This window comes from Pinus tabuliformis, chromosome J, assembly GCF_031772625.1.
Source record: "Pinus tabuliformis cultivar Carrire ecotype Pingquan chromosome J, CPIR1, whole genome shotgun sequence".
In the NCBI taxonomy this organism is placed as follows: Eukaryota; Viridiplantae; Streptophyta; class Pinopsida; order Pinales; family Pinaceae; genus Pinus; species Pinus tabuliformis.
The window spans coordinates 500,568,618-500,591,522 of record NC_142295.1 but is presented as its reverse complement, the minus strand read 5'-3'; the positions used below and the strand labels follow the sequence as shown (position 1 = coordinate 500,591,522).

At 39.6% G+C, this 22,905-nt stretch overlaps 1 protein-coding gene across 1 annotated transcript; it reads left to right on the top strand.

Annotated features, from left to right (window-relative positions):
- The first annotated feature begins 14,596 nt into the window (after positions 1-14,596).
- Positions 14,597-15,855, top strand: LOC149227975 (12-oxophytodienoate reductase 7-like). The gene is made up of 5 exons (XM_089380641.1): positions 14,597-14,864; positions 14,963-15,103; positions 15,199-15,329; positions 15,443-15,625; positions 15,830-15,855. Exons 1-5 carry the CDS (start codon positions 14,686-14,688, stop codon positions 15,853-15,855), a joined length of 660 nt encoding a protein of 219 aa, XP_089236767.1. The 5' UTR covers positions 14,597-14,685.
- Positions 15,856-22,905: the final 7,050 nt, after the last annotated feature.

Genomic DNA, 22,905 nt, shown 5'->3' with positions numbered 1-22,905 from the left:
GTTAAGTTGTAAGACCTTGAAGCTCTTGGCCTCCACTATTTTTAGGCTTATTTTTAAGATCTGAACTAGTGAAGAAGTATCAGAAATCTATGTTTAAATTTCTTTGGATTAATGAACCAATCTATTTCCTATGTACATATGTACCTATAGATCATAAGTGTTGTCTCCAGTTTTTTGTAAATCATTTGAGACATACCATTTTAGATGTGCCCAGGGACTGGTCTTGAAGCAATCCAAGGTTGTCTCTTAGAGATACAACATCTTTTGGCGTTATTGCCAAGAGCTTCTTGAAGGATTATTTCCCCTGGGATACGACAAGCTGAAACACTCTTTGAATAGGTGATCAATGTTTGTTATGATTGCATCCATATCATCTTGGAAACTCCACACCCCTCTCATTATCATTCATAACCCTTTCTTTTAAAAGTCCTCATACTCGCTCAAATACATCCCAGAAGAAATCCCATTTGTATCTGACCCTGAAAATTTGATTTTAAGAAAGTCTAGAAAGAGAAAGCTCCCCCACACTGTGCTACCATCTCATCAGCCTTCAAAGTTCCCTCTTCTGGTTCTCAGCCTGCTGCTACTTAGTATTTAGGACTTACTCCTAAGGCCCTAATATACCCTCCTTCCCCTACAACCGTTGTGGTCTTAACCCCAGCCACTCAAGAAAATTTGAACCTCCCTCCACTAGTCCAAATGGCTCTCCTAGGATTTTTGCTAAATAAATATGCACCTCTTGACCTTCCTCAACCTCTAAGTGCAATGCCCCAAGACTACCTAAAGTATATACCTAGGTTCAATGGGGAAGATGATAACACCGCACATAGTCGCATTGAAACCTTCAGTGCCTTTTCCGAGAACATAAATGTGGAACTGTTGGATGTGGTTATGAGACTATTTGTATAATCCCTCGATGGAGAGGATAGAAAATGGTTCAAATCCCTGCCTAATGCCTCCATCCCTACATAGGAGAAACTTGAAAACTCTTTCACCATGAATACCTCCTCACTGATTTCAATGCAATAAGGAAAAAGCCCAAGGAGGATACTACAAAATTTATCAAAAGATTCAATAAGCAGTTCAATAGTCTGCCAGCAACCATAAATCCTCCCCCACATGTAGCTCGTGTGGTTTTCTTGGGAGCCTTTAACTTTGATGTTGGTTTTACTCTGAGAGAAAGGAAATCTACCACTCTAGACCAACTTCGTATCAATGTTTTTGAAGTGGAAGCAAATATGGCCTTAGTAGGGAAGTTGAGGTAAAAGAAAGAACATGTTGAACCCAAAAGAGGAAAAGAAGAGGCAACCTTCTCTGGTCAAGTTGGGGAATCATCAAACCCAAAGTGGGATGATATAGAAAAACTCATCAAGAGTTTATCACAAAAGGTTGGGAAGCTCAAAATCAAGAATAAGAACCTCTCTTGGCAAAATTCTCAAGTCAACAACTAGGGATATAACCAAAAATATAGAAGGCCTCCATTGCAACTACTTCCAAGAGAAAGAAAGGAGAAGCTAGATCATATTCCTCATCCCTTATACTTGGAAGATAGTCACGATGAACAATCGTCTGATACTGAGGAGATGCAGGGAAAAATATATGATGTTTTTGTTGAAGAGGAACATGAGAATATGGCTCACCAGGAGGCTAGTCATCATAAAGAAGCAACAACAGAGGAAGAAGATATGGATTACTATTGTAGATAGTTTGCAAAGTTCATGCAAACATAGCCACAACATAAGTATAATCTAAGATCTTAGAAGAAGAGGATGAGAGAACCAGAAAAACAATGTGAAGTTGCTCCCCAAGTGGGTCCTCCAGTCCTAGACAAAGGGAAGGGTAAGCTACATCCTAACCCACCCAAGATAGGATTCTCTGTGAATAAAGAGAGAAATGGTCCTAAGGGACACTCAAAAAAAGAGGCACCTACTTCACTGACAACTTCCAGTGGAAAGGGAGAAGGAACAGAGCATGGAGATGCAAAAAAGGCCTAAGATACATTTAATCTTGAGAAGGAGTTGGAAAAGGTAAAACTTCATGTTCCTTTGACTGATATTTTAAAGTAGCCCCATTACAAAGCTCAAGTCTCCAAATTCATGCACCCAACTGGCTCAACACCATCCCATGATAGTTTGAACCTCCAAGAGGAGAGAATGATGGTTGTTTTTGGGCCGCATGTGGAAGATTTGGATCCCTCTACTACACCATTTTATGTGACTTTGGTGATCCATGACCTTTTGCTGCATAACTACATACTGGATTTAGGAGATTCACACAACCTCATGCCACTATCAGTAATGGAACAACTGGGTTTGGAGATCACCAGACCATACAAATACTTGTACTCCTTTGACTCCAAGAGAGTCAAGTGCTTGGGCATGATAAAGGATTTGGTGGTAAACTTGGCTCAAACCCTAGTGAAGATTGTGGTCATGGATATTGTGGTTGAAGACATACCTCCTCACTTTGTAATTCTCTTATCCAGATCTTGGGGTTCCAAGATGGGTGGCTCTATCAAGATAGATCTTACTTATGCCACCATTCCCACTTTTGGAGGTGAGCAAAGAAGGTTGTACAGAGAATCCCGATTTGTGAAAACCATGACCCCAACTAAAGCCTCCGAGAACTCCCTAGTGCATGGGAAAGACAGTGACATCTCCTTCCTATTCCTAGAAGAGGATGAGAAACTCTTAGAAGAAGCATCATAACACTTGAAAAGGAAGTTAAATTATGAAAATTTAAATGAAAACAAAGTATGGAAGTTATACTTTGATGGAGCAAACTCAAAAAATGGGAACGGAGTTGGAATATTGTTGGTATCTCTAGAAGGTAGCATGATACCCCTCTCTTTAAAGCTCAAATTTTAGGTGATGAATAATGTAGCGAAGTACAAAGCATTTCTCCTAGGGTTACAAATTACGAGAAATATTTACATTGAATGCCTATCAGTCTATGGATATTATGAGCTAGTCATGAAGCAGATCTGAGACCAATGCCAAGGAAAACAACACAGGCTGAGGACATACCGAAATGAAGTGTGGGACATAATTGATAATTTTTTCTAGCCTTTAACATCCAATTTCTACCTAGGGAATAATATAGGATGGATGGATCTCTTACAGTAGCCGCAAGCACTTTTAGGCCTCCACAGAATCAACTCCTCAGATATGAAATAGAAGTCAGACATAAGACTTCAATGCCTGATAATGTCAAACATTGCAGGTATTCGAAGATGATGAGCAAGTAAAAAGATTCATAGAAGTCATTGGGGATTTTTCCCACTCCACCATCGATCAGGAAGAGGAAGAAGAAGAAGAAGAAGCCACTTTGTGGAAAGACACAGTGGGTGGGAAAAAAATTGCAAGTAAAAGGGAACACCATCCCTCATGGATTTGTTCCACTTGAAACACTTTACAGTAAATATGACATAGATTCCAAACCAATGACCCCAAAGAAGGATGACCAAGTCAAAGACTACAACATCGGACCAGAGGAAGAACCCCCGATGATTAGGCTATCCAAAGGAATCCCCTTGCAATATAGACAGGGGTATTTAGATCTATTCATAACTTACAAATATGTGTTTTCTTGGTCCTGTGATGATTTTAAATTGTTTGATACGAATATCATTCAACATAAGATTCCTTTGAAGAGTGGTATAAAGCCTTGTAAATAGAAACTCAGACAAGAAAACCCACTCTTACTCCCCTCCATTGAAAAGGAGGTAAGGAAGTTGTTGTAGGCCAAGATCATAGTCCCTCTAGGATACTCTAAGTGGGTGGATAATTTGGTCCCTGTCTAGAAGAAGAACAGAGAGATAAGGTTGTGTGTGGACTTCCGAAATTTAAATAGGGCATCCCTAAATGACAACTACCCTTTTCCCAAGATGGATAATATATTTCACAAGGTAGTGGGTGCAGCCAGGATGTCCATGATGGACAAATTATTAGGATATAACCAAGTGGCAGTCCACCCTAAGGAACAGGAAAAAAAATCTTTCACCACCCCGTGGGGGACTTTCATGTACGCCCGCATGCCATTTGGGTTGATAAATGCAGGAGCCACATTCCAGAGAGCTATGGACATAAATTTCATGGGCGAGCAGGATAAATTTGTAGTAGTTTACTTAGTGACATCAAGTCTTTTCTAAGACTGGTGAAGAGCATATCCTCTATTTAAATCTCATTTTCGAGAAGTGCAGAAGGCATGGCCTCTCTTTGAATCTGAAGAAGTCCTAGTTCACCCTGAGTGAGGGGAAGTTGCTTGGGCACATAGTAGCATAGGAAGGAGTAAAGATTGATCCTAAATGAGTCAAAGCCATTAGCCTCATTACCTTGCTTAGAAACAAGAAAGAAGTCCTATCCTTTTTGGGGAGGATAAATTTCTTAAGGCGATTCATGCCCAACTATGTTGAGATAGTTAAAGGTATCACAGATATGCTCAAGAAGGAGAACAAAGTTAAGTGAAGCTCCGCCCCTCATGATTCTTTCACCGGGATCAAAGAATCTTTGGCTGAGGCCCCAGTGTTAGTCAACCCCGATTATTTAGTTCCCTTCTACATCTTTTCTTTCGCCTCTCCACATACCATTGTTGTTGTACTGTTACAGAAAAATAAAGATGGTTACAAGTAGCCCATTTCCTTTTTCAGCAAATTCCTAAGAGATGTTGAGCTGAAGTATGATATGTAAGAACTTGAATCCTATTATTAGAGCCTCTATTTTGTTATACACTAACAGATCTATTTTCCTGTTAATTTATAAATAATAAAAGGAGCTTGCTGACCTTTTCACATAGCTTTAAACATTTAACATCTTATCATTTTATCATAAGCAACATAAATTAAGGTGAGCATTCCATTGATATCAACTTAACAAGAGTAGTCCATGGAAAAATACCTGTTCCGGCAGTTGATGATGATACCTTTGTCTTATAGCTCCAGCTGAACGCTCCCTCTAGCCGACCCAACTGGATTTACCTCCCAGCCAACTAGGAAATAAATTCCTAGCCCAGGAAACCTCCACAGGTTCCCTAGCCCTCCGTGCCCAAGTCTAACCAGATATAGTGTGTCCTCAAGAAGAATGTGCAAAACTAGATAATGATACTTTCCTCCTCTCAAACCCAAGAAACCTCCACAGGTTTCTAAGGTCTCCCCAAAAATCATAACAAGGCCAAACAATCACAACCAACCCCCACAATCCTAAGCAAGACTCCAACTCCCCCTTTTCTTCCTTCCCCCTTCCCTTTTTATACCCTCTTTCCTCAACCACCTCTCATTAATGTCATTAACTCTCACCCATCCTTGGTTGACTTCTCTTCTAAGCTAGGAGTACATTTGGAATTGTGACATGAATATAAAATTGAGAATTTAATGGGAAAGGATCATGTCTTCTCCCAAGTAAATCTGAAAAGTACATTTGGGAATGTGAAGTGTAATTACATGGAGAGGACCATGTCTTCTCCTTAGTAAATGTGAGGGTACATTGTGGAATGTGAAATGAATAAATATATATTGATGATAAGATGGAGAGGACTATGTCTTCTCCCAAGTAAATGTGAGGGTACATTGGGGAATGTGAAATGTGCTTACATGGAGAGGACCATGTCTTCTCCTTAGTAAATGTGAGGGTACATTGGGGTATGTGAAATGAATAAATATATTTTGAATTAATGGAAGGAGACCATATCCTACATAATATTCAAATTGAGAAGGTAAGTGGGGAATTTGAATAATGGAAATCATAAATTTATTTTAGACCAATATTTCTCAATATTTTCAGATAATGTAAATATTAACACAATTTGTAGGATAAGATTTAAGTGGGGCATTACATACACCCCTCCTTCAGAAAACTTCGTCCTGAAGTTAGAATGAAAAGATACAAGGAGTTTGAAAGCATAGCAAACCAGAGAGAGTCATAGCATTAAAATTCGATAAGTCAGACAATGGCATTACTTCCCATCAAGAGTCTCCAACTAATCTATATCTTCCTATCCAGCCTGGCCTACTTCCGCTCCCGCCCTATCCGTCCTCTGCTGCCTTATCAGTGGCAAAGGCCATACTGACCACTGATAAAACCGACATGGTGGAAGCGTCGAATGCCTTGACCAAACTTTCCCCAGCAAGAATCTGGCAATCGTCATCACACATCTAGGGGGAGCGTTCATATGTCCTCCCCACGATTCCAGGTTTCGGAGGATACACGGTGGGAAACACCTCCACCCCTCCTTCAGAGCACGGACCACACTACAGAGCTGGTTGGACTTGTCATCGAATAATCCAGTCAAGTCGTCTTGCCACCTGTCATTTGCATTTTTTCTCATGTCATAAGAGTGCATATCAAGTAGATACCAATAAAGTAAAATAATGTACATTATACCTTCCTCATGAGATGTCTCATCCTTCCCTCTTGGCTATCACATAGTTCTCTTCCCCTGCGGGTTAGCCTCTCATTCGTGCATTTATATAACAACAAGACATATAATCATCACATTACTAAGTCTAGTATCCATGTGTCAATCTAAGAATTCTCGCTAAGTCATTCATTTAAATAAGTCATATCCACTTGAGCTATATATGAACCAAAGTAATTCTGATAAGTTACGCACTAGATAGTCCATCACTAAGTGAGTCATACATGTAGTCCATACATCAACCATTTCTATCATTAATATCAAATCTATCAATTGATTCATATAAGTAGTTTTATGTGTCAACCAAATGCATCAATATTACATAATGTTAATAAATAAATAACATGGAAATAGGATCTTAACATAGGTAGCTATCTAAAAATAGGCATCACAGATGCTCAAAAAGTGAGGGGTAGTCATGATGCATAGTCTCTGCATCCTCCCAGGTAGCAGATCCTGGTCTATACTTGTCCCACTGGACCTTAACTTGGTCCACCATGCGACGTCTGAGCTGTCGAACCCTACGGTCCAATATGCGTAATGGTTCTACCATTACGGTTCCCATGTCCGAGACCTGCAAGTCTTGCCAATCCAGTTTGTGAGATTCATCAGAAACATAATGTCGTAAAATAGATACATGAAAAACATCATGAGTTTTATGCAAATGGGGCGGCAGTACAAGACGATAGGCAACTGGTCCAATCTTCTCCTTGATCCTAAAAGGTCCTACGAACCGAGGTGACAATTTCGTCCCCTTCCCAAAACGGATGGTGCTTTTGTTGGGCCGGATACGAATAAAAACTTGGTCCCCTACTTCATAACTGCGATCAATCCTATGTGAATCAACATAACTCTTCTGTCTATCCTGTGCTTCCTTTAACCTTTGCCGAACCTGCTTTACCTGTTCCTCCATTTCTTGAACTAATTCTGGGCCAACTATCACTCGGTCCTCCAACTTTTCCCAACTCAACGGCATCCTGCAAGTTCTTCCATATAGAGCTTGATAAGGAGGCATCCAGATTGAACTATGATAACTGTTATTATAGGTAAACTCTACCAATGGTAAGTACCTTTCCCACTAAGTCTGATTATCCATGACGTACATCCTAAGCATGTCCTCCAGAACCTGATTTACTCTTTCGGTCTGCCCATCTGTTTCTGGATGATATGCAGTGCTTTGGTTTAACTGAGTTCCCAGTGCTGACTACAAACTTGTCCAAAACCTAGATGTAAATCGGGAGTCTCTATCAGAAATGATCTTTGTGGGCAATCCGTGCAGTCGGATAACTTCATTGACAAACACTCGTGCCACATCCGTAACATCGTAAGTGTCCCTTACTTGGACGAAATGGGCACTTTTGGTCAATTTATCAACTATAACCAATATAGCATTGTACCTCTGGGAAGTGAGTGGCAAACCCACCACAAAATCCATGGAAATTACTTCCCATTTAGATGCAGGGATGTCATGAGGTTGTAGGAGTCCTACTGGATGGCAATGATCAGCCTTCACTCGCTGACATTCAAGACATTTGGCGACAAACTGGACTATGTCATGCTTCATGCCTGCCCAAAAGAAGAGTTTCCTTGCGTCTGCGTACATCTTCTTTACCCCAGGATGTGCACAATAGAGTGCTCTATGAGACTCTCCGAGGATGGTTTCTCTTATACCCCCTTCCTTAGGTACGTACATTCTCCCTTGGAATCTCAATAGCCCATCTGGTTCAAGGACATATCCTTCAAACTTTGGTTCTATCTGTTTCCCATTTTGGATAGCTGAGATGACTTTTAAATACCAACTATCTTCAAAGAGTTTCTCCAATATCCGCTCCCTTAAATTTACCTTTAAGGCTACTAGGGAGAAAGTTTGTGGCCTCCTGCTTAGTGCATCCGCCACTACATTCTCCTTTCCCTTGATGTATGAGATTTCAAAATCATACTCACTCATCAATTCGCTCCATCGCCTTTGTCTAGTGTTCAAATCCCTTTGAGTGAAGAGATACTTTAGGCTTTGATGATCTGTTCTTAACTCAAATCTTCTCCCAATGAGGTAGTGTCTCCATAGCTTCAAGGCTAACATCACTGCTGCCAATTCTAAGTCGTGGGTAGCATATAACTCTTCATGCTTCTTCAATTTCCTAGAAGCGTAAGCTATTACTCCGCCTTCTTGCATCAATACTGCACCCAATCCCTGCGTCGAAGCATCGGTGCAGACAGTGAAGTCTTTTCTCATGTCTGGTACTTGAAGGATCGGTGCACTAGTTAGTAACCTCTTCAGCTCTGTGAATGCAGTGCCACATTCATTTGTCCATTCATACCTAACCCCCTTTCGCTGTAATGTGGTGATGGGTTTTGCAATCCTTGAAAACCCTTCCACAAACCTGCGATAATACCCAACTAGCCCCATAAAGCTACGTACCTCATGGGCATTTTTTGGTACTGTCCAATCCATTATGGCCTTCACCTTTTCCGGGTCAACTAAAATCCCTTCTCCTGAAATGATGTGCCCAAGGTAATGGACTTTCTTCTGAAAGAAGGAACACTTTGACAATTTCCCATACAATTGATTTTCCCTTAAACAAGTCAATACTACCCTTAGGTGCTTTTCATGCTCCTTTTCATTCTTGGAATATATAAGAATGTCATCAAGGAAGACTTGCACGAATTGGTCCAAATACTTCCTGAACACACCATTCATGAGGCTCATGAATACTGCTGGTGCATTAGTTAAACCGAATGGAACAACTACGAACTCATAGTGCCCAAATCGAGTTCGAAATGCAGTTTTTGAGATGTCTTCCTCCTTTATCCTTAATTGGTGGTACCTAGATCGTAGATCGATTTTTGAGAAGACCGCTGCCCCCTTCATTTGATCAAATAAGTCATCTATTCGAGGTATTGGGTACCTATTCTTTATCGTGGCTCTGTTTAAGTCTCCGTAATCTATGCATAGGCGCAGGGAACCATCCTTCTTCTTGACAAAAATTACTAGTGCACCCCAAGGGGAAATACTAGGTCTGATCAATCCTGAGTCTAAGAGCTCCTTTAACTGCATCTGCAACTCATAAAGCTCTGGAGTTGTCATCCTATAGGGTGTCTTAGATATTGGTTCTGCACCTGGTTTTAGATCAATGGTGAAATCAATCTCTCTTATAGGAGGTAATCCAGGCAATTCCTTTGGAAAAACATCCTTGAATTTAGCCAAAACTGGATGTTGATCCAGGGAAGGTCCTTTTTGGTCACTTACAGTCTTGACCAAATACAGTTTGCAACCTTGTCTGAGACAACGTTTTACCTTCATCATAGATATGAATCATAGGGACACTCCCCTCTTGATTCCACAAATCTCAATTGGCCTACCTTCATCATCTAAACATATCACCTTCTTCTTGAAACAGTCTACCAAAGCTCGATGAGCTTCAAGCCAGTCCATTCCAACAATTACATCATACATTCCCAATTCTGTGACGTATGCATTCAACTTAGTCATACACACCCCGAGGTTTACCTGACATTGGTCAAAACTAGGCCCTACTACTTGTTTTATTCCAGAAGCCATCTCAACTTGTTTAAAGTCATCGTGCTCATAGGTTGCCAGCCCACATTTTTCTAATGCAACTGGTGAAATGAAACTATCTATAGCACTAGAGTCAAACAAAATTTTAACCTTTACTTTGTTTATCATACTTGAGGTTTCTACCACGGCAGACTGGTGTTCAATTTGCTGATTGTCAACTGCGGCATAGATTCGGTGGTGGCTACCTGCTCCCCCCATTGGTTCTTTTCCCTCTCTTCTGTTGTTACTGGTTCGAAACTCTGGGCAGTCCCACTGGTAATGAGGTCCTCCGCATCCCCAACAAGTGATGCGTGGTGGACCTTGAACCGAATGATGTGGAGTTCTTTGGAAAGAGTTTCTTCCCGTGGAACCCCTACCCCCACTTGTTGTTCCTCGCCTATGACTTTGATTTGTATGCGCCCTTGAAACTGTGGGTGAAGCTGCACTAGAAACCATGGAAATTCCTACTGTTGGTGTTCTAGGTATAACCCTGTTTCCATATGGTGGTGGCCTCCGATTTCCCCCCCTTGGGAAGGTACGAGGGGCCTTCCCCATAAACCCTGTTTGACGTGGAAAGATGGCTCTGCCTTCACCCTTTAAATCTAGGTGTTCTTCAACATAACGAGCTTGTTCTACAGCTTCTGCAACTGAGGATGGTTTCCACATCTGTACCATTGCCCTAATCTTAGGTCTCAATCCATACATAAAACGATCCGCTTGGCACTGATCAGTATCCATGTAGGAAACGTACTTGACTAATTCCATAAATTGAATTTCATATTCTTCTACAGTATGACCTCCCTGTATCAGGGCATGGAAGGCTTCTACCTGTTGTTCTTCATAATATGCTGGTAGGTACTTCTTCCTAAACCTCTCCTTAAACAATTCCCAAGTAACTATGTCTGGAGTGAGGTGTAGTTGACGCTCCAAGTTACCCCACCAATTCAGAGCACTATCTCTAAGTTGGAATATTGCTATTTTGGCTTTGGAATTGGAATTGTAATCCCTTAGTGCGAAACACCTTCCCATCCCCTCTAACCAGGGTTCTACATGCTCACTGGCACGACCTCCTGCAAATTATGGGAGTTTAATCTTCTGGAGCTCTCTAGTAATGTCCTCAACTGGAGGTCTTCTATCATAGTCTCTAGATCCCTCGGGGTTCCATAACCCTGATGAAGGGTGCTCCCCTTCCATTTCATTTGTTTGGCGTCCTCTTAAGGTTTCATTAATTGCTTCCAAGGAACGCAGGATGAGAATCAATTCTGGTGAAGGTAATGGGTTATTTGAAGGAGGTCCTTGTGAAGACTCTCCAAGCCCTTGGTTCCTTCGTGTTTTCACCACTTTTATTTGTTCAAAATCTGCGTGATATCTAAGACTTATTAGCATTATTCCTAACATTTTCTACCACATTCTAGATAGTCCATAGAGAACCCTAAGCAATAGATCAATTCAAGTTATGCAAGTTACTTCTTAGCCACAAAATTAAACTTTAGAACACGTTGATCTGTTTATTTTGGGAAGGCTGCATTTGTGTTTATTTCGATATTTATGCATTTAAGTAACTTTGTTTATGCAAAGAACAAGTAGGAGATAGTAAACTAGAAAATGCAGTAAAGGTTCTGATGTTTTTAGATTCAAAATTTTCACAGAATTCATGTTTAACATTTATCTCAGCTACATGTAATATTGGGTTTGGGCTTTAAACTTCATGCAAAAAGTTGAAACTGAGTAAGGGCTATAGAAAACGATTTCTTTCATTTATGAATGCCTAAAGTGGGCCCCAATTGGGGTCATAGATATCTACATTCGTGTTTACCAAGGTATTTTAATAGTCATTAATTATGTGAACTAATATTTTATTGCACAAAGTGGAAAAACCCTAACCCAGCTCCAACTCCAAGAGGGTGAAGAGAAGATTATAAAACATTCACAAGAGTATTTTCTTCTAGAAAGGAGTTTTCCCTAAAAAAAAAAAATTGGGAGTTGACTCTCCCTCATCTTTCCTTCTGTGTTTCATTCCATTAGGTTTTCTATATATGATTTACAACAAGAGAATGTAGTATTGATAACTTTCTATATCCTTCCATGAGTCCCCATCATATTATAGTACTAGAGGAATAAAATTTATGTTTTTGCATTTATTTATTTTTATATATATATATATATATATATATATATATATATATATATATTATAAATAATCAGAAAAATTAAGATAAAAGGATGAGGGAACCGGTGATATTAACACTGTACAGTGCTATTTAGTGGAAACAAAATTTTCAAATCTTACATGATATATATTTAAAATAAATGAATTGGAATCTAATACCCATTCCTAGGATTTTTCCTTTATTAAATAATAGAAAATTAATAATTGGTATCTTCTGCGTACTAAATAAGGAATTTGGAACTACTTGTGTGAAAGCGGAAGGAAATGCATGCGATCGGAGGAAAAATGCTAAGTGGGTCGTGGGAAAAAAAAAATGCCAAATCAGCTGCTATATTAGTTGCATTATGATACATCTTGAAGATTTGAACCATTTTCGGTTTTATACGCTGCTTTTTGAGGGACTGGACATTCAGAATCGTTTCCTTAGACATAAGGTAATGCAGATCACCCTTTGCAAGTGCCTCACTTGCTCAGAATGGCAGAGTTAAACGTTTCTAAGAATGGTCACTGTCTTTACATTCAGTAATTTCCATTGGTGATGGCAGAAGCAACATCGTCCAGATCAAGCATTTGAAATTGGATCAACCATTCTATTCACATTCCCTATCGTAGAATTCAAGTATTGTGATTATAGACTCTGGGCTATTTTCAAACTGTCAAGATCAGGTAAACAGATTGAGATTTATGATTATCCCATGCGACATCCAAATGATTGTGTCTATTTGATGAAATGAATTGTTTCTTACAAGTGGAGGAAAATGAAGTCTATTCCATAGCAAATCATGGTATATTTGATACCTGTTACACACTTAAGTCAAATGGATAGAAATGGTGATTTGTAGTTTGTTCTTGGTCCTTCTGTAGCAGTGTGCCTAGCTTTTCATTGTCGTACTTGTAATTTTTATCTGTCTTGGTCAGCTTTCCCAAAATGCCTGCCATTTTCCTTATATCCACATGTTTTCATATTGTCCCCGATTTTACTTTGAGATCTCTTAGAGCTGTACTCGTTATAGCACAAGACATTAACGTTGATGACGGCGTTAACCTCTAGAGGCAAGTACAAAAGTATATTTGAGAAGGGTTCAAATATTATTACCTCTAAGAGGCAGGAACATGGATACTAAAGGCAATATATCAAATACTTTGGATGGTAAGTTGAAAAACAGAGCAGCAAAAGATCTCAAGGTTCGTTCTCCGCACCTCTTTCAAAAGTTACTTTTCCAACATATATGCATTTCACGAATCTGCCCTCTCTTCAGGCTATGCAGAGATATAATAATGGGCTCTTACCATTCACACTTTCTTTCAGGAAGCTTTGTTGGATCCCTTTGGGAGGGATTTGGAGAGCCCCCGGATCACAGGGACAGTTATGAGAAAATTATAAATGGATAGACTATGATAACTGATTCTTTGTAAGCAGCAAATGCACACCTTCAACAAAATGATAATTTAGATGCCTAATAAGCATGCAGTTGCAATCAAGGCATGAGCTGAAAGCTCTGGCACGGTTGCATGGGCGTACCCAGTTCTTAGGATTTTTGGCTTAAAAATGGCCACAAATCATATGAATTTGCATCGATTTTTCTTATGCATTTTAACTTCAATGTACATTTATATCGTAGCTCCTAGACAGAAACAAAAACCCAAAACACTGGATTCGAGATAGCCTGGTTTCAGCTCTCCTGGGCCATCATATTCAGGAGCTCTCGAGTTCGAATCCAAGGAAACAAAGAATGAAAAGGCAAAAGCCAAGAAAACCCTGAACCATAACAGGTTTCACTGAAACAAGGCTGGATCTACTCACTCACTCGGTGAGAAATTCGGAAACGCACCCAGGCAGACCAAAGTTTTCCCGCCTTCTGGGCAATGTGGCCTATATAGTGCATACCCCAATTTATAGTGCGTATGTGACTACAATCCCGCAGGCTGATGGCACCCTTGAAGCAAAAGTAGTTTTCCCTGAAGGATTACAGCAAGGTGAAAACCGACTCCAGCTACTAACTTAACTGCTATAAGTGAATGAACATGTAACGTTGTCTTTGCCAACATGCTCTATTTAGCTATTTTGTCAAAAGAAACCCTTTTGGGAGATTTCAAGAACCACCAGTGAGTTTGATGTAGTATTTCAATACCTAGATTTTAAGAGGAAATCCAAGAGTTCCTATTTTCTTATGCCTATGCACCTGTGGCTGTGCAATTTCTTTAGATAATGTATTTATGTAACCAGTTAACAGAATCTCAATGGCATCAATCAGTTTTGCTTGTCAAGTGAACGAAGAGGAAAATTATAGGTAAGTTCACAGAATCTATGCAGATACATGGATCTTATGATTTCACAAGTGTAAACGTGGAGACTTGGACACAATATACAGAACAGAGGGGTATCATAGACCCATGTGCATGTATTCTGATTTCACTGTTCTAAAAGAGGAGATGACAAAGATATACGTAAGAGGAATGCCCTCACTGCTTCTCATGACGCATATTGGCTCATTTATTCAACTCTATCTCTCTATCTACTGACGCTGCCACAAAATTTCTGTCAACAATGGCAACGAGTAATGTAGATTTGGGCGAAGAGTTGCAGAAAACACAAGGATCCGCTGACCCTCTTCCAAATACAGAGAAAACAGCAGAGGAATCAACTGATACGACCTCCTCGGCGGAGTTTACAGTGCCTGATATTTTGTCACCCTTTAAGTTTTCCATTTTCGAGCTTGCTCACAGGTACCCACTTTCTCCCCATACCCATCTCGCCAATTTTTTTGTCTTCGGTTTTGTCTGCCATGGATGTGACTGGTAGACTAATCAGTGGACAAATACAGGGTCGTTTTGGCGCCTGTGACTCGATGCAGAGCGCTCAACAACGTTCCCCAGCCAGCCCATGTCACGTTTTATTCTCAAAGAACAACTAAGGGCGGATTCTTGATTTCTGAAGCCGCGACAGTGTGCAGAGAAGGCATCGGGTAATTGTATTTTAGTTATTTACTCTTCACTGCAGACTTTTCAAGATCAAGAAGAATGAATATGGTGATTTATGAGAGATCCTGTGCATGACTAGATTTCCGAACTCGCCCGGGATATTCTTAGAGGAGCAGGTGGAAGGCTGGAGAAAAGTGGTGGACGCCGTGCACGAGAAGGGCGGGATCATTTTCTGTCAGCTCTGGCACGTTGGCCGAGCGTCCCATTATGGTAAAATCTCCTCTCTGTTTTCTGTTTTTCTCATTGTCAGTTGCTGTTGGAGATTTTCCGAACAATTCGCAGTGTTAATGGCACATGGTCATGTGTTTTTTTTTTTTTTGCAGTTTATCAGCCCGATGGAGGAGCCCCTGTATCTTCTACAGACAAACCCATCGTAGATGGCTGGACCATCCTGATGTCGGACAGTAACCGGGGAGACTATTCCAAACCTCGAGCCCTTGAGACCTCAGAAATCCCTGGGATCGGCAATCAGTTTCACCTGGCAGCCAGAAATGCCATGGCAGCAGGTATACATCTTTGAATTTCTCCTCTTAGGCTTCAGGCCCTAATTAACTTTTGATGTTCGGCAGTGTGTTTTTTCCTCCGTTGTGCCCAGAGAAGCGAACTCTTTTAGTGGGAAAATTCTGGTTATTGGGACATCAAGCTTCTTCATCTAGGAGCTCGGTCCAGATTTTTTTTTTTTATTTCTATAATATTATTTATTCTGTCAGGAATTTTACAGGCGCATTTAAGTTGAAGAAAAACACTAGCTCTGTCATATCCCTAGGTACTAAGCCATTGGACTGCTGTTGAAACATTTTGACATTCTAATTTTCTGGATTTTCAACTATTTAATAAGAAATTTGATTATGGAATAGCTATTTAGTGGGCTTTGGGTCCAGATTTTGAACCTGGCTCTGATACCATGTGTAAGAACCTGAATCCTATTATTAGAGCCTCTATTTTGTTATACACTAACAGATCTATTTTCCTATTAATTTATAAATAATAAAAGGAGCTTGCTGACCTTTTCACATAGCTTTAAACATTTAACATCTTATCATAAGCAACATAAATTAAGGTGAGCATTCCATTGATATCAACTTAACAAGAGTAGTCCATGGAAAAATACCTGTTCCGACGGTTGATGATGATACCCTTGTCTTATAGCTCCAGCTGAACACTCCCTCTGGCCGACCCAACCTAATTTACCTCCCAGCCAACTAGGAAATAAATTCCTAGCCCAGGAAACCTCCACAGGTTCCCTAGCCCTCCGTGCCCAAGTCCAACCAGATATAGTGTGTCCTCAAGAAGAATGTGCAAAACTAGATAATGATACTTTCCTCCTCTCAAACCCAAGAAACCTCCACAGGTTTCCAAGGTCTCCCCAAAAATCATAACAAGGCCAAACAATCACAACCAACCCCCACAATCCTAAGCAAGACTCCAACTCCCCCTTTTCTTCCTTCCCCCTTCCCTTTTTATACACTCTTTCCTCAACCACCTCTCATTAATGTCATTAACTCTCACCCATCCTTGGTTGACTTCTCTTCTAAGCTAGGAGTACATTTGGAATTGTGACATGGATATAAAATTGAGAATTTAATGGGAAAGGATCATGTCTTCTCCCAAGTAAATCTGAAAAGTACATTTGGGAATGTGAAGTGTAATTACATGGAGAGGACCATGTCTTCTCCTTAGTAAATGTGAGGGTACATTGGGGAATGTGAAATGAATAAATATATATTGATGATAAGATGGAGAGGACTATGTCTTCTCCCAAGTAAATGTGAGGGTACATTGGGGAATGTGAAATGTGCTTACATGGAGAGGACCATGTCTTCTCCTTAGTAAATGTGAGGGTACATTGGGGTATGTGAAATGAATAAATATATTTTGAATTAATGGAAGGAGACCATATCCTACATAATATTCAAATTGAGAAGGTAAGTGGGGAATTTGAATAATGGAAATCATAAATTTATTTTAGACCAATATTTCTCAATATTTTCAGATAATGTAAATATTAACACAATTTGTAGGATAAGATTTAAGTGGGGCATTACATGATATATTAGAGAAACAGGCTTATGCACTGGTCAAGGTGTTGAAGTCATTTCGTATGTATGTACTACAATCCAAAATCACAGTGTTTGTCCCAATGACTACAATCAAAGATATTCTAGTGCAGGGAGACAACGAAGGAAAGAAGGGTGGATGGATAACCAAAATACAGGAATATGAGCTAGAAATCAATCCTACCAAGCTCATAAAAGGCTAGGGGTTGGCCAAAATTTTGTCTGATTCCAACTACCAAGCTCTAGGAATAAGCCTAATCACAGAGGATGGAAGCCCAAAGGATGAATAGATCAGAATCAAAATGGTTGAGCAAAAGATCTATTCCAAATATGAGGGATCACCTAGGTATAAGAATGTTGTTCATTACCTCTTATTCCTAAGATTCATGTTGGGACTGGATAGATCTAAATACTGGAGTCTGAGATTGCAAACACAAAAATACATTATATCTAATGGACTACTCTATTGGAAGGACCCGGTGGGGGTATTAATGTTGTGTTTGCTTGAGGGAGAAACTCATGAAGTGATTTAATATTTCCATGGGGGAGTCTATGGAGGACACTACATTTGGAAGGAAATAACAGACAAAATCCTCAAGATGGGATTTTATTGGCCCACGATGTTTGGATATGTGTATTCTCAGGTCAGGTCATAAAAATGCCAACTGTTTGCTGAAAGACAAAAGTTTTCTCCTCTCCCTCTAATTCTTATGCACGTAGAGGATCCCTTTAGAAAGTGGAGTTTAGACTTCATTGGAGAAATAAACCCACCTTATAGCGGGCAACACAAATGGATTTTAACAACCACTGACTATTTAACCAAGTGGGTAGAGACTATCCCAGCTAGGAATGCTACTGATTTAGTGGTGATAAAATTCATGGAGGAGAACATACTATCCTTTTTTGGTTGTCCTTTTAAAATCATCATTGATAATGTATAGGTTTTCAAATCTGCTAAGATCACCAACTTCTACCACAAATTCAACATCATTATTGGACACTACACTACATACTACACTCAAGGGAATGGCTTGGCTGAGTCTTCTAATAAAATTGTGGTGAGAGTTCTAAAGAAGACCATCCCTGAAAATCAAAGGAATTGGGACTCCCAACTAAACTTTTCTCTGTGGTCTGACCATGTCACACCCAAAAGATCCACTGGGAAATCACCCTTTGATCTAGTATATGGAAAGTTTGATGTATTTCCTATCCAATTAGAAATGTTAGTAGCTAAGTTGCTACAAGAAGCAGAGGAATAACCAAGTGCCTTGAGCAGAAGAATAAATTAGCAAGTGGAGCTTCACAAGAACGAAGAGTAGGTGGGGACAAAATTTTCAAACTATCAAAAAAGGATGAAATCTCTGTTTGAAAAGAAGGCTGAGGACAAACCTCTTCAGCAAGGATATTTAGTGCTTAGATGGGATGTCAGGCGAGAGGACAAAGGAAAGCATGGGAAATTTGATCCACTATGGTTGGGCCCCTTCAAGATTGCAGAAGAGAGGGGAAACAACACTTACATGCTTGAAAACTTGGATGGTGAACTGCTGGAACTGCCTGTAAATGGTCAGTTCCTAAAATTTTATTTTCAAAATTAGAGATATTTGTCTCTTTCTCATTGTAAATATCTGGTGTGTGTTGAAATTGTTATTTGAGTTTTTTAGTTTATTATCAAAAAGTCCTTTTTCACATAATTATATTTTTTTTAAGAATAACTCCATGCCCAATGGAAGGAAAGACTACTAGTCTACAAGTTCTTAGCACCTTTCCAGCAAGGCACTGTCCCTAGTATGAGCCAATGTTGTCACCCACTACTTTTTTAATCACTAGATGCTTCAAGAGCTAAATAACAGTGATGTTTTATGCCACTTTCTGAGCCACAGAACCTATCAGAGCTTGAGGGTACCCTCTCCATTGTGTATTGCTCAGAATAAGATTTATGGTGGTATATAAAAGTCCAAAAAAGGGTTCCTGGGTCAAAAGTTAGACCTTATTGAAGAATTCCTTTGAAAAACTCAGAAAACAAGAAAAATGGCTAAGTATGGAGAAAAATCGCAATTGGGAACTGGGAGGCTCATCGCATATTTCATATCGGCATTCAGAAAGGTATGGAGAAATGATAGACAATGAAACAATGATCTGCCGATCGTCGATATCGCAAATCGATGGTTGATGGGTTAGGGCACAACATATTGGTGATCGATTATCGGCAAGGTCTCAGGGCACAAGCTTAAGGATTATCTGCAGTTCACAAGTTTTTGTGGGGGCTGATCTGCGATATAATGATGTATCATCGAGGGAGGGATAAAACACTTTAACAAAGGAAATGCCTGCAAAACCAAGGCAGATCACCCTCCTTCTCTCTCCTCCACATGGCATCGGTGATCGGTGGGTCATTGGGGTTTAAATTTAAAAATACCTACAAATTTCAATAATGCGATAAAGTGGTGCATCATTGGGTAGCCAAGAAAACCAAATAAAAAGGAAACTGAAGCAAAATAGGAGCAGGTTAGCCCCCTTCTCTCTCCTCCACATGGCAGTATGATAGTACAGTGGTATCGATGTTCGGCGATCATTGGATTGGCGGTGTTCTAAACTCTAAAGATCGTGGGGGGGCTGATTTGTGATAAAGTTTTGTATCGCAGGGGAAGGCAGAAGTTCATTAACAAAGGAATGGCTTGCAAGATAAGGTCAAGCAGTCCTTTTTCTCTCTCCTCTACGGGGGCACGTGGCAGCATGCGATTGGTCTTCAGAGCTAACAAGGCAGCTGATGTTAGTAGTGATGTGGCAGTATGGTTGACGACGTGGTAGAGGACATGTGTCACCCAGTTTTAGTGTTTTCGGGGGTGACATGGGACCATTTTCGAGTGCCACATGTCACCACTCACAAGGTGACGCGTGGAAACAATGACGTCACCCTGCATATGGGCGATCACAAAAGTTGAGGGGAAAAGCTAAAGACAATGGAGCCAGTGACTGCAATATGTGGGAACCCCCCGGGACGTGATAAAATATTACGTCATGGTATATAAAGATCTCACATCTAGACTATCAGCCCACTCCAAAGAAGAAGGTAAAGAGTCCCCCCTCTTCACGATTGCAATTGTGATATCCTTTGGTGGGCCCAATCCCATGTATCGACGATCGCATTTGTCTAGGGGGAAAGCTTAACAAAAATTTCATTAAACATCGATATGTAGGAGAAATCAATAGCAAAGGAAAAGGCCTCCAGACACGGGTCCGAAGGCCTTAGCGCCTGAGGGTTCAAACCCTAGTCCCAACTCTTGGTCATATGAGGAAATTCATGCAAAGGGCTACGACAAAGGGGGCTAAAGGGGCAATTCAAAAAATGCATATTTTCACCTGTTTCAAAGAAAAAAACTTGCACCTATGTGACTGTGCCATTTCCATGGAATGCATCTCACCTACCGCATTAATGCACTGAAAGCGTAGTTCAAAGTTTTAATGGGTAGATAAGCCAGCATTTAAGGAATTTAATGGAGCATGGAGAAGCAATAGAGAGGTACCTGGGACTCAGGAAAGTTAATGGCTTAGTTTGGAGCCTCGTCCCTCTACACAGCATAGGACTGCAACAGAAACCACTTACATGTGAACCAACCCCCCACTTCACAGAACATTGCACCATCGCAATAAAAGTAGAAGTGATGGGAGACGTCCGAGTAGCACAAGGGACCATACTACGAATAAATTACAGCCTGAGGCCGATGCGATCACAGGATGGGCAAACAGGCTTTCATTTAGTGTTCTGCCCGGTTATTTACTTAGTTTTGTCATGTAACATGCCTTCCTTCCAATGAGACATTCATTTTTGTAATATTGTTTTGGGCCACAAAGCCATTCAAGACTGATATAGCTAGTCGACCTAACGTTTGAGTCTAGAGATAGATATTTTTGTTGTAATGTAGCTTCTTTCTCCCCTATCCAGATAAATAGGGGAAAGTAAGACTTAGTTAAGGTTAAGAAATTCTAGAGAAAAGACTACATGTTATGATTTTAGACTGTATTTCATTTCCAATATAGATATTTTCATAATATCAAGGAAACAATGGTGATTCCCTATTCAAAGGATTACAGTATGTGTTCCCCTTTTTCTAACTCATTTTATTTTCATGCTTCTTCCCCAAATTCATGTGATTATTCTTACTAGATGTGTTTCAAGATGCCTCATAGATTCATTAGTATCTATATGTTAATGCAAATTCCTATAGTTGTTTCACAGATTCATTTGTCTGAACATTATTTTTGTATATCCTTGTGAGGACTATTGAGGTTAGATATTTAAATCTGCAACACATGAATCATAGCTTTCAACTCTCCCTTCATTCATTATTTATGCTTGTAACCCAAATAAGCATAGAAATCGTTATTGCCCCAAGCTATGTGTGTTTAATATAGAAGTCTTGAAGCCTTATGCTCTATGTGATGGGCTACTCTTCTCTCTTACCCTCACTCACCCACTCTGCAAAATATTATTAAGCCGTAATACCTTGAAGCTCTTGGCCTCCACTATTTTTAGGCTTATTTAGGAGATCTGAACTAGTGAAGAAGTATCAGAAATCTATGTTTCATTTCTTTGGATCAATGAACCAATCTATTTCCTATGTACATATGTATCTATAGATCATATGTGTTGTCTCTAGTTTCCTGTAAATCATTTGAGACATAACATTTTAGATGTGCTGAGGCACTGGTCTTGAAGCAATCTAAGGCTGTCTCTGGGAGATATAATAGGCTCATTGATTTGAAAAATCTTGTTCAATTCTTCCATTGTAAAATTCTCTTCCTTGCACATGTGGAACTTTGATGAACACAACTATACATTCCACTCTTTGCCCATTTCAATTCTCCTTGAATAAACAAACTAGAACCACCTCTCTTAGCCTTGACCATTGAATGATAACTATATATTCATGTCTCACATGTTCCAAACGATGTCTTCATCCATGCACCCAAAAATTTTCATATTCATTTTGACAAGCATGTGTCATACATGGACACATTCCATTCTATTCATATGTTAATTTTTTCAGAGTAAATTTTCAGCCACTATTTGTATCATTTATTCACACAACAAATTTCATTATCATAAGCATAAGCGTAAGCACACTAATAATGATAGTTAATAGAAAGAGGTCATTATTGCACACTTTCCCAATGGATACTCCACATGTCATCGAATCCATTAAATAACTTCAATGTGTTACTCAAAACAAAGAAAACAATATATCATTCCTACAATCATAATATTTTAAAGATTGCATCACTTACCCTCCTACTATAATGGTTCTCAACACATGACCTTTCAAATGAAATGGAATCATTATATCCTTTTCATATTTACCCATTATCCACATATTCATAAAATGTAGAACATATCTAAACAAACCACTATTTCAGTTAGGGAAACTTCCTTATTATGCTATCACAACTATCACATTGTTATCCATTTTGTTCCTATGGACCCTCTCATTGTGAATTAGCCACAAAAATTGTATAAATTAGGTTGTATATTTGCAACTTCTCATGAAGTTTTAATCAAAATCACATGACACAAACCTACGCTACTACTCTGCATAAATTAATTGAAATTTTAGAAAAAAAATCTCAGACATGCAAGAATAAATAACACACATGCAACAATTATTTTTATCTGGGGAAAGAAATCTACTAGAAACCCCAATGCATTTTTGCATTAATAAAATGAATAGAGA